Source organism: Heterodontus francisci, chromosome 14, assembly GCF_036365525.1.
Source record: "Heterodontus francisci isolate sHetFra1 chromosome 14, sHetFra1.hap1, whole genome shotgun sequence".
Taxonomy (NCBI): Eukaryota; Metazoa; Chordata; class Chondrichthyes; order Heterodontiformes; family Heterodontidae; genus Heterodontus; species Heterodontus francisci.
The window spans coordinates 87,547,345-87,571,347 of record NC_090384.1 but is presented as its reverse complement, the minus strand read 5'-3'; the positions used below and the strand labels follow the sequence as shown (position 1 = coordinate 87,571,347).

Genomic DNA, 24,003 nt, shown 5'->3' with positions numbered 1-24,003 from the left:
TTGATGCTGTTGCACAGATTGTGGTGTTGCAAACTATTGCATTCCTTGTATGAGCTTAAGGACATGCAGTAAGAGTGAAAAGAATACTTGCTACTATGGAGTATTCTTTTGGAGTTCAACCACTGGAATCCAAACATATTAAAAGGATGGAAGCACGTTCATATCGAATTCTTATACTCAAAAATTACAGAGTAAGACAACAGCAGTATCCACTTTGCCTGTGGCAGTAAAGTTCAATCTCTTTAATGTGATTAATAATAAAGTAAAAGACTGACAGTAAGAGAATAACAATCTCTAGTTCAGCACTGAAGGTTTGAAATTGCCCCAAGCTATACCAAAGATTAAGTTGTTGGCATCATAAGACTGGCAGTATTGGCTTTGTCTTTGACGCAGATTTCCCAATAGCATTTTGGATTAGCACAGGAGATCAATATATTGTATAGGGCCAACCAGAATTTCAAAACAAGATTCTGATACCAGGCTGGTTCAAGTATCTCTGACAAAAGGTTTTGGGTCCAGAACTTTCTTGTTGGAGACAGCACCTTCCTTCATGTTAATTTCTATTAATCAACATTTTCCTGTAAGCTGGGAATTTCCTCAGAGCAGCTCTTGCACTGTGGTATATCTTCACCAGAAGTGTAATGGATTCCCTAAGTGTCGTCTTCTGCAGGCTTTGGGTGCACAGAAGGGCCTAGAGGAAAGAGAAAGCAGCATTAGTATGGCACTGGCAGTTGGGACAATAGTTACTGACCATTTTCAGAATAAAACCAATATTTCCAGTGAGTTGAATGATAATCTCACACTCAATGGAGGAGATTTTTGTTTTAAGTGCCAAACAGGTACAATATTGGCGATGTGTGTACTGCACCCAACCAGTGTGGCAGCCAGGATGTCTGAACCACTTTCAGGTTTAGTCCTCACTAATATTTACTTACTGAGTTGTCGGTACTAAATGGACTTCACTCATTCGTTCACTGACTTCCTGCTGCAGAAAATTGACAACCTACTCCACACTTGCTTGAGTGGAGGGAATGGATCTAGAGGTGGTGAGAATGAGCTGGCAATGGAGTAGAAAATTTCTGTTGGACTCGCAGGAGCACTGCACCCCTCCTGGATTGACAAAAACCTTTTAAACATTTCACAACTTTCCATGGCAGGAATACACAACTTCCAAGCTCTTAGTCCATTACCAGATCCACAATGTTACGATCCGGTAAGGGACAGTTAACTTTTAAAAACAGAAAGTGAAATTTGCTGTTATTGCTGAAAGAATTATGTCACAGGATTTCACGTTTTAAACAAAAAATTTTACTGTACAAGAGTTAAACAAAGCAAAACAATTTGGAAACACTCATATTTTAAACTTAAATCTTAACAGACCATGAAGATAAATGCTTTAAACTTTAAATCTCAACAGAACACTCCTGCTTGACTGTTTCTTTCACCCCAAGAGTTCCCCTATATGTTACAGGATCTTGGCAGATTGTTCACTTCTCCTGGGACTAATCCAAAGTGTACCACAGCTCTTAGGAATTCACTTTTATTTCTTTAACTTCTCAGCTATTTTCTGAGGTATCAGACCTCCCAGAGATTCCCACCAGCATCCAGCTAGGCAAATCCTCCAGTTCTCTTCCAACAGCTCCCGAACCTGGACTTCGCAGCTAGAGCATGTGCCTGCCTCAAAACAGAAACTCCCCTGGTTACTGATGGCCTCTTTGCACCTGAACCCAGCTGCTTTCAAAAGCCAACTGCTTTTTTTATGACCAACTGCCTGTCTGTGTCCAACAGCTTTCCAAACGTAAACAGCTTTCTCTGTGAACAACACCCTGTTTGAAGTCAACAGCTTTTCAAAAGCCAACTGCTTGTCTGTCCGCAAGCAGACAGATCAAATCACCAACAGGCACTCCCTGCATCATCTATCTCCGTAGCAAGTGGTGCACGTGCGATGTCCCAAATTGCAGTTTAAACTAATTATTTCCAGCTCCAAATGTTCTCTTTTTTCTGGGAAATCATTTGAATAATTCAAAGCCCTGATTGAGGCAGCTGCAGACACACTGGACTGAATTTTATTTGGGTGGCGCGCTGAGCGGTGGCGCCCTTTAAACTCAGCGGGGTGCCCATATTCAGCGGCCGCCGAGGAGCCCCTGCGATATTCCGCCCGGGGTTCATTTAAATAGTGGGGGTGGAGTGCTCACCCCTGATGACGTGTGGGGGTGGCTATGAATTGATGATTGTAACAACAAGGCCACCAGCCCTTTGAAGCAAGAGATAGATTTTCTCTGCAGTCTGACAAACACAGCAAACTCCAGAACAACATGAGCAGATTATTGATTATAATAAGGCCAGTTTTGCAGATAGGTAGAAAATGATAATGGGTCAGATATTGCGATAAGAATAACGGTGAGGCTAGTGGCACTTACCATTATATTGGAGTAAATCAGACAGCAACTTCTGGTGTGCACACATGCGTAGTTACATGCACAAAGCTGGAAGTTACTGTTAGAGGTACCCCTCTCCTCCACAGCGTACTTTGTTTCTAATAGACTTGGCACTGAAATGACTGCAATGGCATGAAATTGGAGTAATGCCCACTAGTTTCGCATCAGAAATGGCTACAAAAGTTAGGGCTGGTGCATTCGGGAATGAGTTTTTATCTGTGTGGTAAGTGATAATTACTGATGAAAAACCTCTCTGGTCCTGAAAATAATTTTTTTCAATCGTGGAGTCACATTCAGAAGAAATTGTTGGAGATTTTTTTACAAATGTAATTTTTTATATTTTACTTTTTCTGATTGTCACTTTTCTCTCTCTCCCAATCTTTATTTTGCTTTAATTTATTTCCTGGTTTGTACTTCCTAGTTGAGCCTCTGCAGGCTGAATTTTCCCAACTTTGAAAATATTTGGGAGGCAGGACCATTTACAGGTCCTGACTCCTCTCACTGCAGCAGCAGGTCTGCTGACTTAACTTTATGGGAGGCAGCCAATTAGCGGTCCGCCTCCACGTTCAACATCCAATTAGGGATGGTGGGTGGCCCAGTGACACTGGAAGGCCAATCAGAGCACCCGAAGTGAAGGGCAGCTGGAAGTTGCACTGTGAAGGCTGTGTGATGCTGAGCTACATGGAGCAGGAGATACAGCACAAGACGGAGGTGCGATACTGATGATGGGACCAGCAGTCAATCCCTCACACTCAGCACTATCCACTGGATTGGTCTACAGGTGAAATGCATAGACTTGCAAGCTTTTGCAGGTGGATGGCCTGAGGCTTGCCAATTTGGTCCTTCAAAGTGAACACTGCATATGCATCTCATGGCGTTCCGACGTCCCACTGCGCTCTTTTCTCCTGTGTTTAGGCGAGTTAAGGACAAAGTAGGGGTCCTGTGTGCCAATGGCAAAATTCAAATTCCTTTTAAAAATGGCCATTAATTGACTCGATTATTACCTTCATTGCCTTCTTGCCAGTGCTGGGCTGGTAGCCATCACCTTCTTGAAGTGTATAGCTTTCTTGCAGTATCTGTGGAGAGAGAGAGAGAGAGACAGACAGACAGAGTTAATGGGCCGGATTTTCAAAGGGCCAGGGAGATCGGACCCGGCGCGGACGCCTTTTGAAAGTCATGGTCCCGAAGCTTGTCTCAGGATCCAGACACCTCTGGGACAATTTAAGTTTTCAAAGTGCTGGCCGGGGAAGGGGAAGGCGAAGGGAAACATGAACTCTGCCAATTAACGGCCCATTTAGCTCCTTTAAGAGCTTTTTAACGGGCCGGCACATTTTGGGAAGGCAATTTTTAAATCAGATTTTGATGATCCCTTCCAGTCTGGTGCACATGAGTGTACAGCTGGTCATGGTTGCCATGGGGAAAAAGTAAGTTTGTTTCCACGTGTGGTGAGATTAAATTTGAGGGGCCAGCTAGCATTAGGTCGAGTGCTGTGCCTCCACTTGGCGTCAATGACCACTTTCGGCTGTCATTACTGACCTGGCCCTTTCATGAGCTGCCTGCTGCCCTTGGCAAGGCAGTGGCAGTCCCCAACATAACTGCCATCTGTCTTTTCCTCTGGCGCCAGGCAGGCAGCTCCCGCCTCCTGGAGGTGCTCGACATCTCTAATTGGGCACCAAGCTCGCTTCCTGCCCAGTTAGGACATTAGCATTCAAAGATTGTGTCACGAGAGTGACACAGCTGAAGCCAGGGATCAGGAGCCAGAACTCATCAGGGTGTCAGGTTCCCGAATCCGCTTTGGAAACCTGACCCTATGTTTCTGGTCAATGACCCTTCATCGTAACTGGGAAAAGTCAGAAATCTAATAGGTTTTTAGCAAGGGGAGGGTAGGAAAAAGAACAAAAGGGAAGGTCTGTGATAGGGTGGAAGGCAGGATAGATTAAATGACAAAAGAGCTCATCATGCACAGCCAAAGGGAGTGGTAATGGGGCAAGAAAAGAAGCAAAGAAACAAAAGATGTGCCTAGAGCAGGTGTGCTGCCATGTGAAAGAACAAAACATGAGAAAAAACAAAACATGCAAAGAAAATGTAACAATATGGGGTCAGAGATTACGGTCTAAAATCATTGAACTCAATGTTGAGACCGGAAGGCTGTAAAGTGCCTAAGAGAAAGATGCGGTGCAGCTCCTTGAGCTTACGTTGAGCTCCATTGGAACACTGCAGTAGGCCAAGAACAGAGAAGTCGGTGTGAGAGTAAGGTGAAGAATTAAAATGACAGGTGACCGGATGTTCAGGGTCATGCTTGTGGACCGAATGGAGGTGTTTGGTTTTTCTTGATTTTATTTGCCAATATTATTCTCATAGCCTCTCTTTGCCTTTCTCTTTTCCTCTTTAGTTACACACCTGCACTTTCTATTCTCCGTTAGGCTTTTTGCAATATTGTGTTCTTAGTGCCTGATACAAGATTTCCTTTTTTGCCTGATCCTACACTGTATGCTTCTTGACATCCAGGGGAGTCTATATTTGGCAGTCCTACCCATTTTCTTTTGGGAACATATTTGTTCTGAACCCTCTCTATCCCTTCCTTGAGTAACTCCCATTGTTCTGACATTGATTTATCTTCAAGTAACTGTTTCCAGGCCAATTTTGCCAAATCAAATCTTGGCTGAGTAAAATCGGCCTCTCCCCAATTAAGAACTTTTACTTCTGGTCTATTTTGTCCTTTTCCATAACTACACTAAATCTAGTTGCTTTATGATCACTACCACCAAAATGCTGTCCCACTGGTAGCCCTTGTGCTTGCCCAGCTCCATTCACGAAAACTAAATACAGAACTACCCCTTCTCTTGCTGGGCTTTCTACATACCGGCAAAAAGCATTCTCCTGAAAGCATTTTAAGAATTCTGCTCCCTCCATACCTTTTTACACTGTTTCTATCCCAGTTAATATTAGGGTAGCTGAAATTCTCTACTATTACTGCATTATTGTTTGAATAGCAAGCGCTGTTCCTTTGCCGCTGACTGCAAACTCTGGATCATTATATTTAGGATTGGGCTTTTAACAAGCCAATTCTTTCCCATCATATAATTGGATAATTATAATAAGATTTGTTTAATTTTGATAATAATTGATATGAATCTAGTGAAGCACAAAGGAAATGCTTAGGTATTTAAACCCCTTTCCACCTCATCAAATATCTACAGTTTCTGTGATATTTTTAGTTCAGCTATTTCATATTTATGCATATTGAATAATTGTTTTACCTCTAGAAATTTCCTCAGAGATTATTTAAATTGCTTTATAATATACACTGTGTTATAATTTTGCTTCTGAGATTTAAAATTATTTTAGTATAATACTTTTTAATCAAGTGATAATGTATTCTATAGTCATCACAGTTTTAAAAAATTGCAAACATATTCAGTAATTATTCCCTTGTCATTGCTATACCCTAGTAATAATGCGATGAAATATTGTAAATTAACAGTAGTATATATTACAAAAAATACGATTGAGCAAAAACATAACAAATCAATAATTCAACTCCGATGAAAGGTCACAGACCTGGAACATTAACTTTGCTTCTCTCTTCCCAGCTGCTGCCAGACCTGCTGAGTATTTCTAGCACTTTTTGTTTTTGTTTCAGATTTCCAGCATCTGCAGTATTTTGCTTTTACAATAATTCAATTCCTTTTTTTTCCTAATTATATCCATTTAAATTCTGATTTTGTGGTTAATGATGTCATCTGAAGGCCCAGTTTATTACTTTATTACATTTGTTTATTTATTTAGAGATACAGCACTGAAACAGGCCCTTCGGCCCACCAAGTCTGTGCCGACCAAGAACCACCCATTTATACTAACCCTACAGTAATCCCATATTCCCTACCACCTACCTACACTAGGGGCAATTTACAATGGCCAATTTACCTATCACCTGCAAGTCTTTGGCAGTGGGAGGAAACTGGAGCACCCGGTGAAAACCCACGCGGTCACAGGGAGAACTTGCAAACTCCGCAGAGGCAGTACCCAGAATTGAACTTGGGTCCCTGGAGCTGTGAGGCTGCGGTGCTAACCACTGTGCCACTGTGTTTGTGGGACTGCGCCAAGCACAAAGTGGCTGCCATGTTTGCTGCATAACAATGGTGACAGCACTTTTAGTAGTAAATTATTAGTTGTAAAATACTTTGAAATATTCTAAGGACCTGACAAGGTGCAGTATGTATGCAAATTTGTTTCCTTCTCAAGTAATTCATTATTATGTATACATTTCTTTGGGACAGGATTTTTACCTCGACATTGGGGTGGGGCTGCAGGTGGGCGGGCACCTAATTATGCGCCAACGGCCAACGTACCAGTTTACTGGCACCATCCTGCCCCTGAACCATTTTCCTGGAGGCCGGACTGGGGGTGGAATGGCTACCCACCCACAAATGGTGGGTAGCTTGTTAATTAAAAGGCCAATTAAGGCCAATGATCAGAGGCTGACTGGAATTTCCCAGTCAGCCTGCGGACACCTCGCGGCATCAGGAACATGGCAGCTGCTTTCCGGTGGCAGACCTGGGGACAGAGATCCAGGAAGACTTTGAGGCACCCCTCGCACCATCCCCCTCCTACATGGCCACAGCTGCAGCCATAGGCGGCCCGTTAGAGGGACTCCCCCTCCACAATGGTAGTTTGGCTGCTGTCGCCATTTTTATTTCAAATTTTTAATGTTACTGAGACGGTGCTTCAAGATGGAGGCTCCCTCTCAATGCCTTACCTGCAATGGCAGGCTGCATCTCCTTCCATGCTAAGGAGCTCCTGTTGGCCTTCGTTCTCCGAAAGGCCATCCGCCTTCCCTAATTGGATAGCGAGCGCACTCTCTGGCCACTAATTGGCCAATCCAGGCAAAATCCATCTCAGGTGACTGTTCCCAATGCTGTGTGGGGTTGGGAGCCGCATTTGACCCCGACCTTAGGGTCCCAACCGAAGACGCAAAATCCCCCTTGCTCTCAAGATGTAGGCAACTGTGGGAAGACCACATTTATTGCCTGTCATTAGTTGCGGGTGATAGGCCGCTTTCTTGAATTTCTGTAGACCAAGTGGTGATGGTCCTCACACTATGGTATTTGGGAGGGAATTCCAGGATTGTGACCTAGCTACGATAAAAGAATGATGGTCCAAGTCTGGATAATGTGTGAATTGGATGAAGAATTTGCAGGTAAAGGTGTGCCCATGCCATTATTGCTCTCCTTCTTGATGGTAGCGGTCATGAAGCTTGATGGTAGCGGTCATGAAGCTCGATGGTAGCGGTCATGAAGCTAGGGACTATGGTTGAAATAAATTTGGTGAGGTGCACCAGTGCATCTTGTAGATTGTACATATTGCAGGTGCAGTGTGGTTGTGGAAGCGATGGATATTGAATTCATTGGCATGGGTCCCAATCAAGTGAACTACTTTGTCCTGCATGGAGTTGATTTTCTTGAATGCTATTGTGGCTGTATCCATCCAGACAAGTAATGAGTATTCTAAGTAATTGAGTATTGGGGGATGCGGTAGCATAGTGGTAATGTCACTAAACTAGCAATACAGAGGACCAGGCTAGTGCACTGGGGACCTGGGTCCAAATCCCACCATGGCAAATGATGAAATTTGAATTCAATTAATAAATCTGGAATTAAAAGGCTAGTCTAATGATGACCAATAAACCATTTGTCCATTGTTGTAAAAATCCATCTGGTTCACTAATGTCCTTGAGGGAAAGAAATCTGCTGGCCTACATGTGACTCCGGACCCTCAGCAATGTGGTTGACTCTTAAATGCTCCCTGAAATGGCCTAGCAAGCCATTTAGTTCAAGGGCAATTAGGAATGGGCAATATATGCTGGCCGAGCCAGTGACACCCACATCCCATGACTGAGTTTTAAAAAAATCATGCTTTGACTTAAGCTATGTAAATTACATGTCATTTTTGTTAGAAACAGTAGATGTCATGACACCAGGAGGCAAGCCATTTGTTGCAGAGTATAATCATAAACATCATAACACCAGAATTATTAACAGTTCTCTTCTGGAAGGTAACTACATGTATTTCATTTTCCCGAAGGCTTTGGTATGGAAGCAACATTTCTTCTTGTGGTAGGCTACTCACATACCAAAGGGGTTGCGATTTCATTCCTTGTCATGGCTGTTGGTTTCAGCGGTTTTGCTATATCAGGTAAGACAATATGACCTCCCCCACAACCCCCCATTGCCAGGGCTTTCTGGCCTGTCTCCAGCGACCCGGCCTCACTTGCCTGAGGTCTGGGGTTACAGCGCTGGGCCTGGATCCGAGGCCTCTGCAGTACTGGCAGTGGCCAGCACTCCCGGTGGTGCTGCCAATATTGCTGAGCCGTTGGCTCTATGATTGGCCGGCAGCTCTTGGAGGCAGAATCCCTGCCTTTAAAGGGATGGACATCCCAGCGCTGGAAACGTCGCCTCTGTATCAACGGAGGATTGCACCAGGTGGATGCGTGAAAAGGCCGAGGCAGAGTTCCCCCTGCCTTTTCAGCTCAGCACTGGGAGACCCACCTCCAAGCCTATGACTCTATTTTAGACTGTGTGTTACCTAATATTCATTCATAGTTAATGAGTTTTAATGATGAAACTGTGCCAAATGTGATTAACAAAATTTGTTTCTTGCACGCTCTAAGAGTGAAAGGAAATATCACTAAAAGATACCAGCAATTGTCACTGTGAATGGCTTCCTAGTTTGGACAGCCATTGTCAAATACTTCCAGGACAAACAGGGATGAGATTCCGAATAGAGTCCTTCTGCTCTGCCTCAGCAACATAGAGTCATGGAGTCAAAGAGTTATACAGCACAGAAACAGGGCCTTCAGCCCATCGTTTCTGTGCTGACCGTCAAGCACCTATCTATTCTCATCCTATTTTCCAGCGCTTGGCCCATAGCCTTGTATGCTATGGCATTTCAAGTGCTCATCTAAATACTTCTTAAATGTTGTGACGGTTCCTGCCTCTACCACCTCTTCAGGCAGTGTGTTCCAGATTCCAACCACTGTCTGGGTGAAATTTATTTTCCTCAAATCCCCTCTAAACCTCCTGCCCATTACCTTAAATCTGTGCCCCCTGGTTATTGACCCCTCCGCTAAGGGAAAAAGTTGCTTCCTATCTATCCTATCAATGCCCCTCATAATTTTGTATACCTCAATCAGGTCCCCCCTCAGCTTTTTCTGCTCTAAGGAAAACAACCCTAGCCTATCCAGTCTCTCTTCATAGCTGAAATGCTCCAGCCCAGGCAACATCCTGGTGAATCTCCTCTGCACCCTCTCCAGTGCAATCACATCCTTCCTATAGTGTGGTGCCCAGAACTGTACACAGTACTCTAGCTGTGGCCTAACTAGCGTTTTATACAGCTCCATCATAACCTCACTGCTCTTATATTCTATGCCTCGGCTAATAAAGGCAAGTATCCCATATGCCTTCCTAACCACCTTATCTACCTGTGCTGCTGCCTTCAGTGATCAATGGACAAGTACACCAAGGTCCCTCTGACCCTCTGTACTTCCTAGGGTCCTACCATCCATTGTATATTCCCTTGTCTTGTTAGTCCTCCAAAAATGCATCACCTCACACTTCTCAGGATTAAATTCCATTTGCCACTGCTCCGCCCACCTTACCAGCCCATCTATATCATCCTGTAATCTAAGGCTTTCCTCCTCACTATTTATGACACCACCAATTTTTGTGTCATCTGCGAACTTACTGATCATACCTCCTATATTCCTGTCTAACTCATTAATGTACACTACAAACAACAAGGGTCCCAGCTCTGATCCCTGTGGTACACCACTGGTCACAGACTTCCACCCGCAAAAACAACCCTCGACCATCACCCTCTGCCTCCTGCCACCAAGCCAATTTTCAATCCAATTTGCCAAATTGCCCTAGATCCCATGGGCTCTTACCTTCTTAACCAATCTCCCATGCGGGATCTTATCAAAAGCCTCAGTCAGAAGCTCACAAGAGCAACCCAAATTGCATCAGTGAGAATTGTTCCATTTTCCACACTAGTCATCCTTACAGTTCCTCACGGCAACACTGCCACTTTATTGTCAAGAGTTTTTGGAGGTTGGATGAGTCTGCTCAAGCTCCTTTCACAGGACACCTGGCAAAGAGGAGACAATTTAATTCCATTCATCTATGCTAGATTTTACCCTAAGTCTAAAAGTAGGCAATTGTTACAATGTAGTTCGGATAAAGAAAGTTTTAAAGAAAGTATATAGTTTCATATGTCAGTATGCATCCCGGTTGTAAATTTTCTCCAGGACATTTTTGCAAAAGCATTAACTGTTGAGATACAAAATGTGATAGTTTACTAAGAAATTTTACATCTGTGCATGTTCGATATGGTTACTAGTTTAATAACTCTTTTAAATTCCTATTTTGCATAAGAAATTAACACAGTTTGTCGTTTTGCAATGGGCTGAAATAAAATCAGTGTCCTACTCTCCGATTGACTATTTAGTCTACATTTCCAACTTAGGCATTTTCATAACCCCTTTTTATATTTTTTATTTAGGTTTCAATGTTAACCATCTGGATATAGCACCAAGATATGCCAGTATCCTCATGGGAATTTCCAATGGTGTGGGAACACTATCTGGAATGGTGTGCCCGTTGATTGTTGGAGCAATGACCAAAAACAAGGTATGACATCTGTTAGATCAACATCTGTGGAGCACTGTGGATTTTCAACTTGCTATGCAGGATTAATACAAGGAATTCTAGATCAGCTTTAGAATAGGACATTTTAATATTTTCTACTTTATAGATGTGGTCACCCCACAGCTTAAGAGTATGCAGGGAGAGAGGGAATGGGTGACCACCAGACTGTCACAAAGAATCAGGCAGGTAATGCAGGAGGCCCCTGAGTGCATTTCACTCTCCAACGGGTATTCAGTTCTCTCCTTCTTCCATCTCTCTTTGGCCTCCTTATCTCGAGAGACAATGGATAAGCGCCTGGAGGTGGTCAGTGGTTTGTGAAGCAGCGCCTGGAGTGGCTATAAAGGCCAATTCCAGAGTGACAGGCTCTTCCACAGGTGTTGCAGAGAAATTTGTTTGTCAGGGCTGTTACACAGTTGGCTCTCCCCTTGCGCCTCTGTCTTTTTTCCTGCCAACTACTAAGTCTCTTCGACTCGCCACACTTGAGTTCTGAATACTGAGGAAAGTGATGCTTCACCTGGGGAGTGCAGCCAGAGTCAAGTCCATGGCGCCACAGGTGGCTCAACTGCACAGGGGAGTACAGGGAAGACTGGAAGAGCCATAGTGATAGGTGATTCAATAGTCAGCGGAACAGACAGGCGTTTCTGTGGCCGCAATGTGAATCCAGGATCATGTGTTGCCTCCCTGGTGCCAGGATCAAGTATGTCACTGAGCGGCTGCAGAGCATCCTGAAGGGGAAGGATGAACAGCCAGCAGTCCAGGTCCACATTGGAATCAACGACATAGGTAGAAAGAGGGAGGTGGTCTTGCAGTCAGAATTTAGGGAGCTAGGTAAGAAATTGGCAAGCAGGATCTCAAAAGTAATAATCTCCAGATTACTCCCAGCACCATGTTCGAGTGAGTATAGAAATAGAAGGATAAGACAGATGAATGTGTGGCTGGAAAGATGGTGCAGGAGGGAGGGCTCCAGATTCCTGGGACATTGAGACCGGCTCTGGCGGAGATGGGACCTGTACAGGCTGGACGGGTTGCACCTGAACAGAGCAGGGACTGAGATCCTTGCGGAACGCTTTTCTAGTGCTGTTGGGGAGGGTTTAAACGATTTTGGCAGGGGGATGGAGACCTGAGGGTAGACTCAGCTGGGACAACATCGAAATTAAAATGGAAGGTGGAAAATTAATGGATGGGTCTGGAAGACAGAGGAAACGAGGGTTAGAAAATAAAACAAAGAGTTTGGCAGTGCTCAAGGGTATCTATTTCAATGTAAGTATAGCAAATAAAGCAGATGAGCTGAGGGACAGAAAGACACGTGGCAGTATGATATCAAAGCTATTACAGAAACATGGCTTAAGGAGGGACAGGAATGGCAGCTCAACGTTCCTGGTTACAGGGTTTTCAGAAGCGATAGGGAAGGGGATAAGAAAGGAAGGGGAGTGGCAATTTTGGTCAAGGAAACTATTACAGCTGTGAGGAGGGATGATATGTTGGAAGGTTCATCAAATGAGGCCATATGGATTGAGCTAAGGAACTAAAAAAGGGCAATCACACACTACTGGAAGTGTACTATAGACCCTCAAACAGTCAGAGGGAGATAGAAGAGCAGATATGCAGGCAAATCTCTGAGAAGTGCAAGAACAATAGGGCAGTAATAGTAGGGGATTTTAATTACCTCAATATTAACTGGGATAGTTTTAGTGTGAAAGGAATTGAGGGAGTTGAATTCTTGAGGTGCATTCAGGAGAACTTTTTTACCCAGTATATAGCAAGTCCAACAAGAGAGTGTGCAGTTTTAGACTTAGCTTTAGGAAATGAAGATGGACAGGTGGAAGGAGTAGGAGTGGGAGAGCATTTTGGTGGTAGTGATCATAATTCAGTCAGTCTTAACATAATTATGGAAAAGGGCAGAGATAGAACAGGAGTTAGAGTTCTCAATTGGGGCAAGGCCAATTTTACTAAACTGAGGAGAGCTTTAGCAAAAGTGGACTGGATGGTAAATTTGTGTCAGAACAATGGGAAGCATTCAAAGGGGAGATTCAAGGGGTTCAGGGTAAACATGTTCCCACAAAAAAAAAGGGTGACGCAGCCAAATCTAGAGCCCCATGGATGTCAATGAGCCTACAGGGTAAGATAAGGCAGAAAAAGAAAGCTTATGTCCGACACCGAGAACTCAATACGACAGAAAGCCGAGAGGAGTATAGAAAGTGGAGGGGTGAAATCAAAAAGAAAATTAGGAAAGCAAAGAGAGGGCGTGAAAGAATATTGGCAAGCAAAATCAAGGTGAACCCAAAGATGTTTTAACAATACATTAAGAGTAAGAAGATAACTAAGGAGAGAGTGGGGCCCATAAAAGACCAAAAAAGTAACCTATGTGTAGAAGCGGAAGATATTGGCATGGTTCTTAATGAATACTTTGCGCCTGTCTTCACAAAAGAGGGGGACGATGCACATATTGTAGTTAAGGAGTAAGAGTGTGAAGTATTGGATGTAATAAACATAGGGAAAGACAAAATATTAATGAGATTAGCGTCCTCGAAAGTTGTTAAATCACCAGGACCGGATGAAATGTATCCTAGGCTGTTAAAAGAAGCAAGAGGGGTAATAGCAGAGGGTCTGACCATCATTTTCCAGTCCTCACTGGATACAGGTGTGGTGCCGGAGGATTGGAGAATTGCTAACGTTGTACCTTTGTTTAAAAAGGGAGAGAAGGATAGACTGCATAATTACAGGACAGTAAGTCTAACCTCAGTGGTGGGCAAATTATTGGAATCTATTCTGCAAGACAGGATAAACTGTCACTTAGAAAGGCACAGGCTAATCAAGAATAGTCAGCTTGGATTTGTTAAGGGAGGATCGTGTTTGACCAACTTGATCAAATTTTTTGAAGGAGTAACAAGGAAGATAGATGAGGGTAATGCCGTTCATGTGATCCATGTGGACTTTAGCAAAGCTTTTGACAAGGTCCCACATGGCAGACTGGTTAAAAAAATAAAATCCCATGGGATCCAAGGAAATGCAGCAAGCTGGATACAAAATTGGCTCAGTGGCAGGAAACAAAGGGTCATTGTTTTTACGACTGGAGGGCTGTTTCCAGTGGTGTTCTGCAGGGCTCAGTACTGGGTCCCCTGTTTTGTGGTGTATATTAACAATTTGGACGCAAATGTAGAGGGCATGATTAAGAGGTTTGCGGACGACACTAAGATTGGCCTAGTGGTAGATAACGAGGAGGATAGCTGTAGGCTGCAGGAAGATGGTCTGGTCAGATGGGCAGAAAAGTGGCAAATGGAGTTCAACCTGGAGAAGTGTGAGTTGATGCATTTGGGGAGATCAAACAAAGCGAAGGAATACATGATTAATGAGAAAATACTGAGAAGTGTAGAGGATGTGAGGGACCTTGGAGTGAATGTCCACAGATCCCTGAAGGTAGCAGGACAGGTCGATAAGGTGGTTAAGAAGGCATATGGAATCTTATCCTTTATTTGCCAAGGTATAGAATACAAGAGCAGGGATGTTATGCTGGAACTGTATAACTCATTGGTTAGGTCACAACTTGAGTACTGTGAGCAGTTTTGGTCACCTCATCACAGAAATGATGTAATTGCACGAGAAAGGGTACAGAGGAAATTTACGAGGATGTTGCCAGGATTGGAAAAATGCCGCTATAAGGAAAGATTGGAAAGGCTGGGGTTGTTCTCCTTGGAACAGAGAAGGCTGAGGGGCGATCTGATTGAAATGTACAATCGCCTGGATAGAGTGGAGGTGAAGGGTCTATTCAACCTTAGCAGAGAGGTCAGTGACGAGGGGGCTTAGATTTAAAGTAATTGGTAGAAAAATTAGAGGGGAGTTGAGGAAAAACTTTTTCGCACAGAGGGTGTTGATGGTCTGGAACTCACTGCCTGAAAGGGTAGTTGAGGCAGAGACCCTCAACTAAAAGGTGGGATTAGAATAGGTAGATCGTTTTTCGACCGGCACAGACACAATGAGCCAAGTGGCCTCTTTCTGTGCCTTAAACTTTCTATGATTTACTTTAATAATATCACCAATCATATTATGCAAAACCTTTTCCCCAGGTTCCTTTTTCTGTGCAATTGCAATGCAGCATTTTTATTGAGGAACTGCAGTCTGTATGACATTTCCCACTATGGCTGAAGTTGAGGGTACTTTTTCAATAATAGTACTACTTAAATATTGGGCAAGAATTTAATGTAGCAGGGCATCTAATGGTGTCTACTGTGAGTCAGTCTCGTCTCTGCACTCTTCAGCTCAAAATATTCTGGCGACAAAGTTTATGAGGGGAGCCAGTGGCGTGGTGGTATTGTCACTGGACGAGTAATTCCGAGGCCTAGGTTAATGTTCTGGGGATGTGGGACATGGCAGATGGTGAAATTTGAATCCAATGAATAAAAATCTTGAATTTTTAAAAAAAGCTAGTCTAATGGTGGCCATGAAACCATCTGGTTCACTAAAGCCCTTTAGAGAAGGAAATCTGCCGTCCTTACCTGGTCTGGCCTTCATGTGACTCCAGATCCACTGCAATGTGATTGACTCTTAAGTACCCTCTGAAATGGCCTAGGAAGCCACTCAGTTAAGGGCGATTAGGGATGGGCAACAAATGCTGGCCTGGCCAGTGACACCCACATCAGAATGAATAAAAGAAAAGCTGATCACGGCCCAAAGAGGGAAACAGGACATCTGGGACCTGAGTGAACAGGACAACCAACAGGGTATCTCCTTAACTAATCAGATTTAAGGATTGAGGAATTAACACAGGAAGGATTCACAAGGAGGGTGAACTAAGGGGGTTCATTCAATGTTAAATCAGGTACAGAATGAGGAAAAAAAGAGATTGGATTAAGAAAGAGAGAAAAAATGTGACAGAAAGGAAAAAAAATTAAGTATGACATTTTTAAAATCCCCTGAAAAATTCCAAACTTAAAAGAATGAGATTCCACCCTTGTAATAGTTAATTGTCAGAGGTTGTTTGGCCATCATTAACATTTGTCATGTTGCTGAAAAAAAAGACATGCTGTTGAAGCTTTTTGTGTTGTATTCATCAGGACAGATGCAAGAATGCTAAATTTCAAAGGGAGCAACAATTTATACTGCATGAGAAAAGGGTGCTGATTAATTGGCATGCCAACTCTGATTGGTCGAGGCATTGCCATGAGAATGCACCAGGGAACTATTCTCTCCCATGCTTAGTTTATTTCAAAAAAGGCCCAATGTCTGGACATATTCTTTTTGCCTACAGAGGACAGGTCCTTGCATATGAATATATGTAGCTTCTAGCAAGCGTAAGTGAGTCACATTGAGCACCCGACTGATAACCTTAAATTGGTTGTTCATGTAATTCTTAGCACACTCAGGATTGTTCAGCAAGTGCTGTCCAATTGTGGAATTGCATCTAATGTTAGACATTGTATTTTGAGTTTTGCAAGTACAGGCAGGTTGAGTATGGTCAGTATTCTGCCAACTGCCAACAGTCGAAGGGACATGCTGTTTGACACGATCTGCCAGTCATTGGGACATACGGCCTATGTACCTGGCATCACAGTGGCACTGGAATTTATATACCACATTACTTATTTGTGTAGTAGGCAGGCTGTTTGATGGCAGAAACCCATTAGTGGAAAATACCACTTGTGTTGCTACTGCATAGTAGCTTCAACTGTTGCATGTAAGACTTTCCTTACACACCTTAATGTGCTCCATCCCACGCTCAAATTCACCTTTGAAATGAAGCAATCTAACGAGCACCCTTTCCTAGAGGTGCTAGTTGAGAAATCTGCTAATGGTTTCTGTATTACTGTCTACCACAAGCCTACCTTCACTGGTCAATATATGCATTGGGATTCCTACCTCTCCACACTCTATAAGATTTACCTTACCGGTAATCTTGTAAAAAGGGCTCGAGCCATTTGCTCACTGTGCAAACTTGACGCCGAAATAGGGCGCATTAAAGCTATCCTGTGGGATAATGGCTACCCCGATCAGATCATTGCTCATTGTGTATCGCGCATTCTCACTAATGGGCCTAATGCCACCAATTTCACACTTGGAAAGTGCCCAGTCTACCTCAAATTACCCTGGAAGGGTAAGATATCTCTTCTGTACTACCAAATGACTACTTGTCATGTTGTTAAGAGAATACTTACGCTGAAATGACAAGACTTAACTTTCTGTGGTGAATTTAATGGACAATTTATGGGGAAATACAGCAAGTTCCTAACAAAAAGCAGGGAGGCTAAGAACAAGATACTATTTTGTGAAGCTAATGGTGGAGCAGTTGAACTCACATAGCAATTTTTTATATTGGCATTTAACTGCGCATCTGCTGTCTGCCTGCATTTGCTGTGCTGTTTACACATATATATAGCAGTAAGTGCATTATGAACATACATACGAACTAGAAGCAGGAATAGGTTATTCGGCCCCTCCAGCCTATAACATCATGGCTGATATATTTGTGGACTCAACTCCACTTTCCTGCCTATCCCTGATACCCTTTGACTCCCTTGATGGTCAAGTATCTGTCTACCACTGCCTTCAAAAACATTCAATGACCCTACTTCCACCACTCTCCAGGGAAGAGAGTTCCACAGACTTATGACCTCTGGGAGAAAACATTTCTCCTCCATTTTAAATGGGAGACGCCTTATTTATAAACTGTGTCGCCTAGTTTTAGTCTCTCCCACAAGGGGAAACATCCTTTCAACATCCACCCTGTCAACTCCCTTCAGGATCTTATATGTTGCAATAAGATCACCTCTCATCCTTGTAAACACCAATGAATACAGACCAACATGTCCAACCTTTCTCCATAAGACAATCCTCTCATCCCAGGAATCAGTTGAGTAAATCTTCTTTGAACTGCTTCCAATGCAATTATATCCTTTCTTAAGTAAGGAGACCAAAACTGTACACAATTCTTTAGATGTGGTCTCAGCAATGTCCTGTACAACTGCAGCAAAACATCTCTGCTTGTATATTCTATTCCCCTTGCAATAAATGAAAGCATTGCATTTGCCTTCTTAATCACTTGCTGTACCTGCATACTAACTTTTTGTGTTTTGTGGACTAGAATACCCAGATCCTTCTGCATCTCAGAGTTCTGCAATCTCTCTCCATTTAAATGATTTGTTGCTTTTCTATTCCTCCAGCCAAAGTGGACAAGTTCACACTTTCCCACATTATACTCCATCTGCCAAATCTTTTTCCACTCACTTAACCTATCTATATCCCTTTGCAGACTCCTTATGTCTTCTTCACAACTTACTCTTCTACCTATCTTTGTGTCATCAGAAAATTTAGCAACCCTACATTCTGTCCCTTGATCCAGGTCTTTGATATAGTTGTAAATAGTTGAGGCCCCAGCACTGATCCCTGTGGCACTCCACTAGTTACAGTTTACCAAACTGAAAAAGACCCATTTATGCCTACTCTCTGTTTCATGTTAGCTAACCAATCCTCTATCCATGTTAATATGTTACCCTCTATACCATGGGCTTTTATTTTGTTTCATAACCTTTGATGTGGCACCTTGTCAAATGACTTTTGAAAATCCAAATACACCACATCTACAAGTTCCCCTTTATCCACGTTGTTTGTTACTTGCTCAAATAACTCTAATAAATTAGTCAAACATGATTTCCCTTTCACAAAACCATGCTGACTTTGCCTGATTGCATTGAGATTTTCTAAATGACCTGCTGTAACCTCCTTAATAATAGATTCCAGCATTTTCCCTGTGACAGATGTTAAGCTAACTGGCCTGTAGTTTCTGCTTTCTGTCTTCCTCCTTTCTTGAATAGCGGAGGTACATTCGCTATTTCCAATCTGATGGGAGATTTCCAGAAGGTCATTAACCTTGTCACTATTTTGACAACAAGAACACACACACTCTCAGCTGTACAGAGACACAGTCAAGACATCTTTTATCCTGGCTGCTTTCCAATTAACTCTCCCTTTCCTCAATCATCTTTAGCCTTGTGTTAAAGGATGTCTTCCTTAGCCAACCAAGAATCATTCTTTCTTTGTTGCTAGCACTTCTTATTTACATAGGTAATGCCCTTGTGTTTACATTCCGTGGTGTCTTATCTCATTGAGAGACAAATCTACATCTTGTTCAGCAGCTGTTTTCACTGTTTGCTCCAAGGTCTCATTTTGCTGCAGTTAGCTTTTTAAAAAATGATATAATTTCCCAGAATCCCTCTACCTTGACTATACTGTCTATACTTTTTCCTAAGTTTTCCTACATACCATACTACAAAGGAGGGTTCTAATAAAGCTAAATGGTTGTTAGTAAGAATCGTCAGATGTTAGTTTATCGTAGTTAAGTTTTAACAGTATTTTGGTTAGTAACTTTTTTGTAACCTAGTCATCTTACATGGCTTAGGTGCTGCTGCTCCTCAGTGCCCACCCTTACCGAGAGCCAACCCTCTCACTTGATAGTATGGCAATTTGACTATTTCACCCAGCTGTATGGACACCCTGCCGACCACATGAGACCAGGCCCACCCGTGCAGAACCCGCACCACTGCAGGCCAACAATGGCCACCGCTCCCGCCCTCTTCCCTTATCCAATACTGTTCATGGCTACCTTCCCATCATGGCATTGAGGCCTCACCTCAGTGCCACCAGACTTCAATGGCCGGGAATCTGAAGGCATGTGAGGGCCGCCCCATCATCAACGTATTTCCAAATCCCGCCCCACCCCCCACCTCCCCCATTGAATTGTGATCAATTGCATTCAAATATATTAAAACTAACTGTTCAGCAATTCAAATTGCACTCCTGTTGCATTGGGGCAGCAAGGCCTTTTTAGGGCTTTCCCAGCACTGACTAAATCCGGAACCAACATCATGACATCGGATTTCTGGGCGGCCGCATCCATTGCTATTGTCTGTGCCCCCATGCCTTGATTCTCATTCCAAAATGCCTCACTGAATTCCGCCCACTGACTGCTTTCTGCCCAGCGAGGGTTGCCAATATAATTCCCTAAATTGGAGTCTCTGTCCACTGAGCTGTCAGTATAGCCCTCTTCTCTGGTGCCTCAGAAATTACAGTCAGTCAAAGTTATTATCCCAGGCACTGGCCTCTTGTTTAAACTGTAGCCAGGGACCTTCTCATTATTTACCTGGCTGTGTGCCTCACTGGATGAATTAAACAGAACAGTGCCATAGGCAGCAAACCATACCTGAGAAATTATGTGAAACATTTTTGATGATAGCATTAAGATATTTGGGATTGCAAACAATGGTATCCCAGGTTGAATAATTAATTAACACTGCTGACCATCATTGTATGGGACTAAAAAAACACTAAGGCATCCTTTCTAGAAAGGTCATCGGATATAAATAGTAAAAGGGTTGTAAAAAGAGGACTGGGACCGATTAGAGACCAGAAAGGGGACTTACATATGGAGGCAGAGGACATAGCTGAGGTATTAAATGAATACTTTACATCTGTCTTTACCAAGGAAGAAGATGCAACCCAGGCAATGTTGAAAGAGGAGGTAAGTCAGACACTAGAGGGGTTTAAAATTGATAAAGAGGAAGTATTAGATAGGCTGTCTGAACTTAAAGTGGATAAAGCACCAGAGCCGGATGAGATGCATCCAAGGATACTGAGGGAAGTGAGGGTGGAAATCGCAGAGGCACTGGCCATAATTTTTCAGTCTTCCTCAGACTCAGGGCTGGTGCCAGAGGACTGGAGAATTGCAAACGTTACATCCTTGTTCAAAAAAGGTTGTAAAGATAAGCCCAGCAACTACAGGCCAATCAGTTTAACTTTGGTGTTGGGAAAACTTCTAGAAAAAATAATTTGGGACGAAATCAATAGTCACATGGACAAATATGAGTTAATTAAGGAAAGCCAGCATGGATTTTTTAAGGGAAAATCATGTTTAACTAACTTGCTGGAGTGTTTTGAAGAGGTAACAGAGAGTTGATGAGGGCAATGCTGTTGATGTAGTGTACATGGACTTTTAAAAGACATTTGATACAGTACCACACAACAGACCTGTGAGCAAATTTGTAGCCTATGGAATAAAAGGGACAGTAGCAACATGCTTGCAAAAATGGCTGAGTGACAGGAAACACAGAGTAGTGGTTAATGGATATTTTTCGGGCTGGAGGAAGGTTTGTAGTGGAGTTCCCCAGGGATCAGTGTTGGGACCTTTGCTTTTCCTGTTATATATTAATTACCTAGAACATGGTGTACAGGGCACAACATCAAAGTTTGCAGCTGATACGAAACGTGGAAGCATTGTGAACTGTGAGGTGTATAGTGTAGAACTTCAAAAGGACATAGACAAGTTGGTGGAATGGGCAGACAGGTGGCAGATGAAGTTCAATGAAGAGAAATGTGAAGTGATTCAATTTGGTAGGAAGAACATGGAGAGACAATATAGAATAAAGGGCATAATTCTAAAGGAGGTGCAGGAGCAGAGGGACCTAGGTGTATATGTGCATAAGTCATTAAAGGTGGCAGGACAGGTTGAGAGAGCAGTTAATAAAGCATAAGGTATCCTGGGCTTTATTCATAGAGCCATAGAGTACAAGAGCAAGGAAGTAATGTTGAACTTGTATAAGAAACTAATTCAGCCTCAGCTGGAGTATTGCATTCGATTCTGGGAGCTGCACTTGAGGAAAGATGTGAGGGCATTGGGGAGAGTACAAAAGAGATTCACGAGAATGGTTCCAGGGATGAGGAATTTCAGTAATGAAAATAGATTGGAGAGGTTAGGACTGTTTTCCTTGGAGAAGAGAAGGCTGAGAGGTGATTTGATAGAGGTATTCAAAATCATGAGGGGTCTGGACAGAGTAGATAAAGAGAAACTGTTCGCATTCATGAAAGGATCGAAAACAAGAGGACACAGATTTAAAGTATTTGGTAAGAGAAGCAAAAGTGACATGAGGAAAAACTTTTTCACGCAGCGAGAGGTTAAGGTCTGGAATGCGCTACCTGAGAAAGTGGTGGAGGCAGGTTCAATTGAAGCATTCAAAAGTGAATTAGTTATATGAAAAGGAAGAATGTGCAGGGTTATGGGGAGAAGGCAGGGGAATGGGACTGAGGGAATTGCTCTTTCTGAGAGCCAGCACAGACACGATGGGCTGAATGTCCTCCTTCTGCGCTGTAACAATTCTGTGATTCTGTGATTTGAGCTATCAGCTTTCTACTTACAAGATAATTTGTGTGGCCTTGGATATCAACTTGTTACACAATGCTTCTATTCAGCATACGTTAAAGAATTGTCAGCACAGGAAAAAATTCATTTTGCCACAATCATAGTCGTTCAATTCATTTGAGTCATGCAGAGGGCTCAAGAAAATCTCTTAATTTATGGCTCTTATATCCATTCACGCAATTTGTTTCTCAAGTCTTGACCAAGATTTCCATCACTGAGTGAATTGACAATTTGGCGATTTACACCAGATGACTCAACATTCCCTGTTACTTGTCCAAGTGGATGCATAACTCATTAATACTTAATATTTGTCTGCAGAATGACATCTCACAGTCTTTGACACCCTTTTCTTGCAAGCAGCCATCATACCACCACTGAAATAAAAACTGCATTATCTACATTCAGTTTTATCCAAAAATCTTAAGTTGAGGAGATCACTCCTGGTAGCATCCACAGTTGTGACCATTCAGCATGATCAAGCCAAAAATGCAAATATGATTGTAGAAAATTATATCTGCACACGTTTCAGAAGAGGGGGAAAGGGGAGAAAAATATGTGTAAAATTGGAGGTGGAAAACAGAGTAATTATAAATTGGAATGCTTCGGTATGTTACTGTACTGTCATAAAGGATTGGTAAGTGCCAACACACACTATTTTGAAAGTGAACATTGACATATTTATAAAATATTTTCCTTTTTGTCCACTGATCTCAATAATTGCAGGCTGAGTGACTATTCCAGTCATATCAATTTGTTCATCATAATGTTCTTTTGAGTATCAGAATTTAGAAGTAGTGCATTTGTATGGGAAAGAGAGGAGAAGGGCTTGTTCACACCAGAAGTGCAATTATTATTCTTATCTGTGATTACTAAGTTGTCTGAATGCAGGAAGTAACATTTGGATAAATCAACAATTCTACCAGTGGACTTCCCTAACTTGAAATTGAGACTTTTAGCAGTGGATATTTGTAACACCTCAAGCCTACATTATTTGGGAAAATGATGGATGCACAAATAAGTTTCACTGTATTTTTTGTTCACAGAGTCAGAATGAGTGGCAGTATGTCTTTCTAATTGCGGCCCTGGTCCACTACGCAGGAGTCATATTTTATGGGTTATTTGCATCTGGTGAGAAACAGCCTTGGGCAGACCCTGAACAAACAAGTGAAGAAAAATGTGGTTTCATACACGAAGATGAACTGGCAGAAGAAACCGGGGACATTACTCAGAATTATGGCACAACAAAGTCTTATGGGGCCACCACCTGTAGCAACGGTGGCTGGCCAAATGGATGGGAGAAAAAAGAAGAGTTTGTACAAGAGGAAATTAAAGATTCTTACTACTATAAAGAACATGAAGAAGGAGACTATTCATAACAGGGAGAAGATTTAAAAAAAAGTCTATTCAATATTTTGTAGTGTTTGTGTCCAAGATTCATTGTGATTGTTTGCACAGAAAACTGTGGTGTGAATGTCCACACATAAGAATGACAATTGTTAACAGTGTAGAAATTAACAAAGCAGCATTTGAGTGCAATCTGTACAAAATGGTGGTGTGCATCATCCCAATCCAGGCTTTACCATTTTAGAAGGATTTCGGCTTTTTTGGGGGTCTGCTGGTTGATCAGTAAATTGCCAGGAGATTTAACAAGAAACAGAATGTTTGAATGATTGGTCAT

General features: G+C 42.6%; 1 protein-coding gene across 1 annotated transcript in view; it reads left to right on the top strand.

The window, feature by feature from the left end:
- Nucleotides 1-23,701, top strand: part of slc17a6a (solute carrier family 17 member 6a) — a 63,713-nt gene extending 40,012 nt beyond the window's left edge. The window contains exons 10-12 of the mRNA XM_068046918.1: nucleotides 8,523-8,633; nucleotides 10,998-11,125; nucleotides 23,369-23,701. Of these exons, the coding sequence (XP_067903019.1) occupies nucleotides 8,523-8,633; nucleotides 10,998-11,125; nucleotides 23,369-23,701 (572 nt within the window). The remainder of the gene's footprint in view (nucleotides 1-8,522; nucleotides 8,634-10,997; nucleotides 11,126-23,368) is intronic.
- Nucleotides 23,702-24,003: the final 302 nt, after the last annotated feature.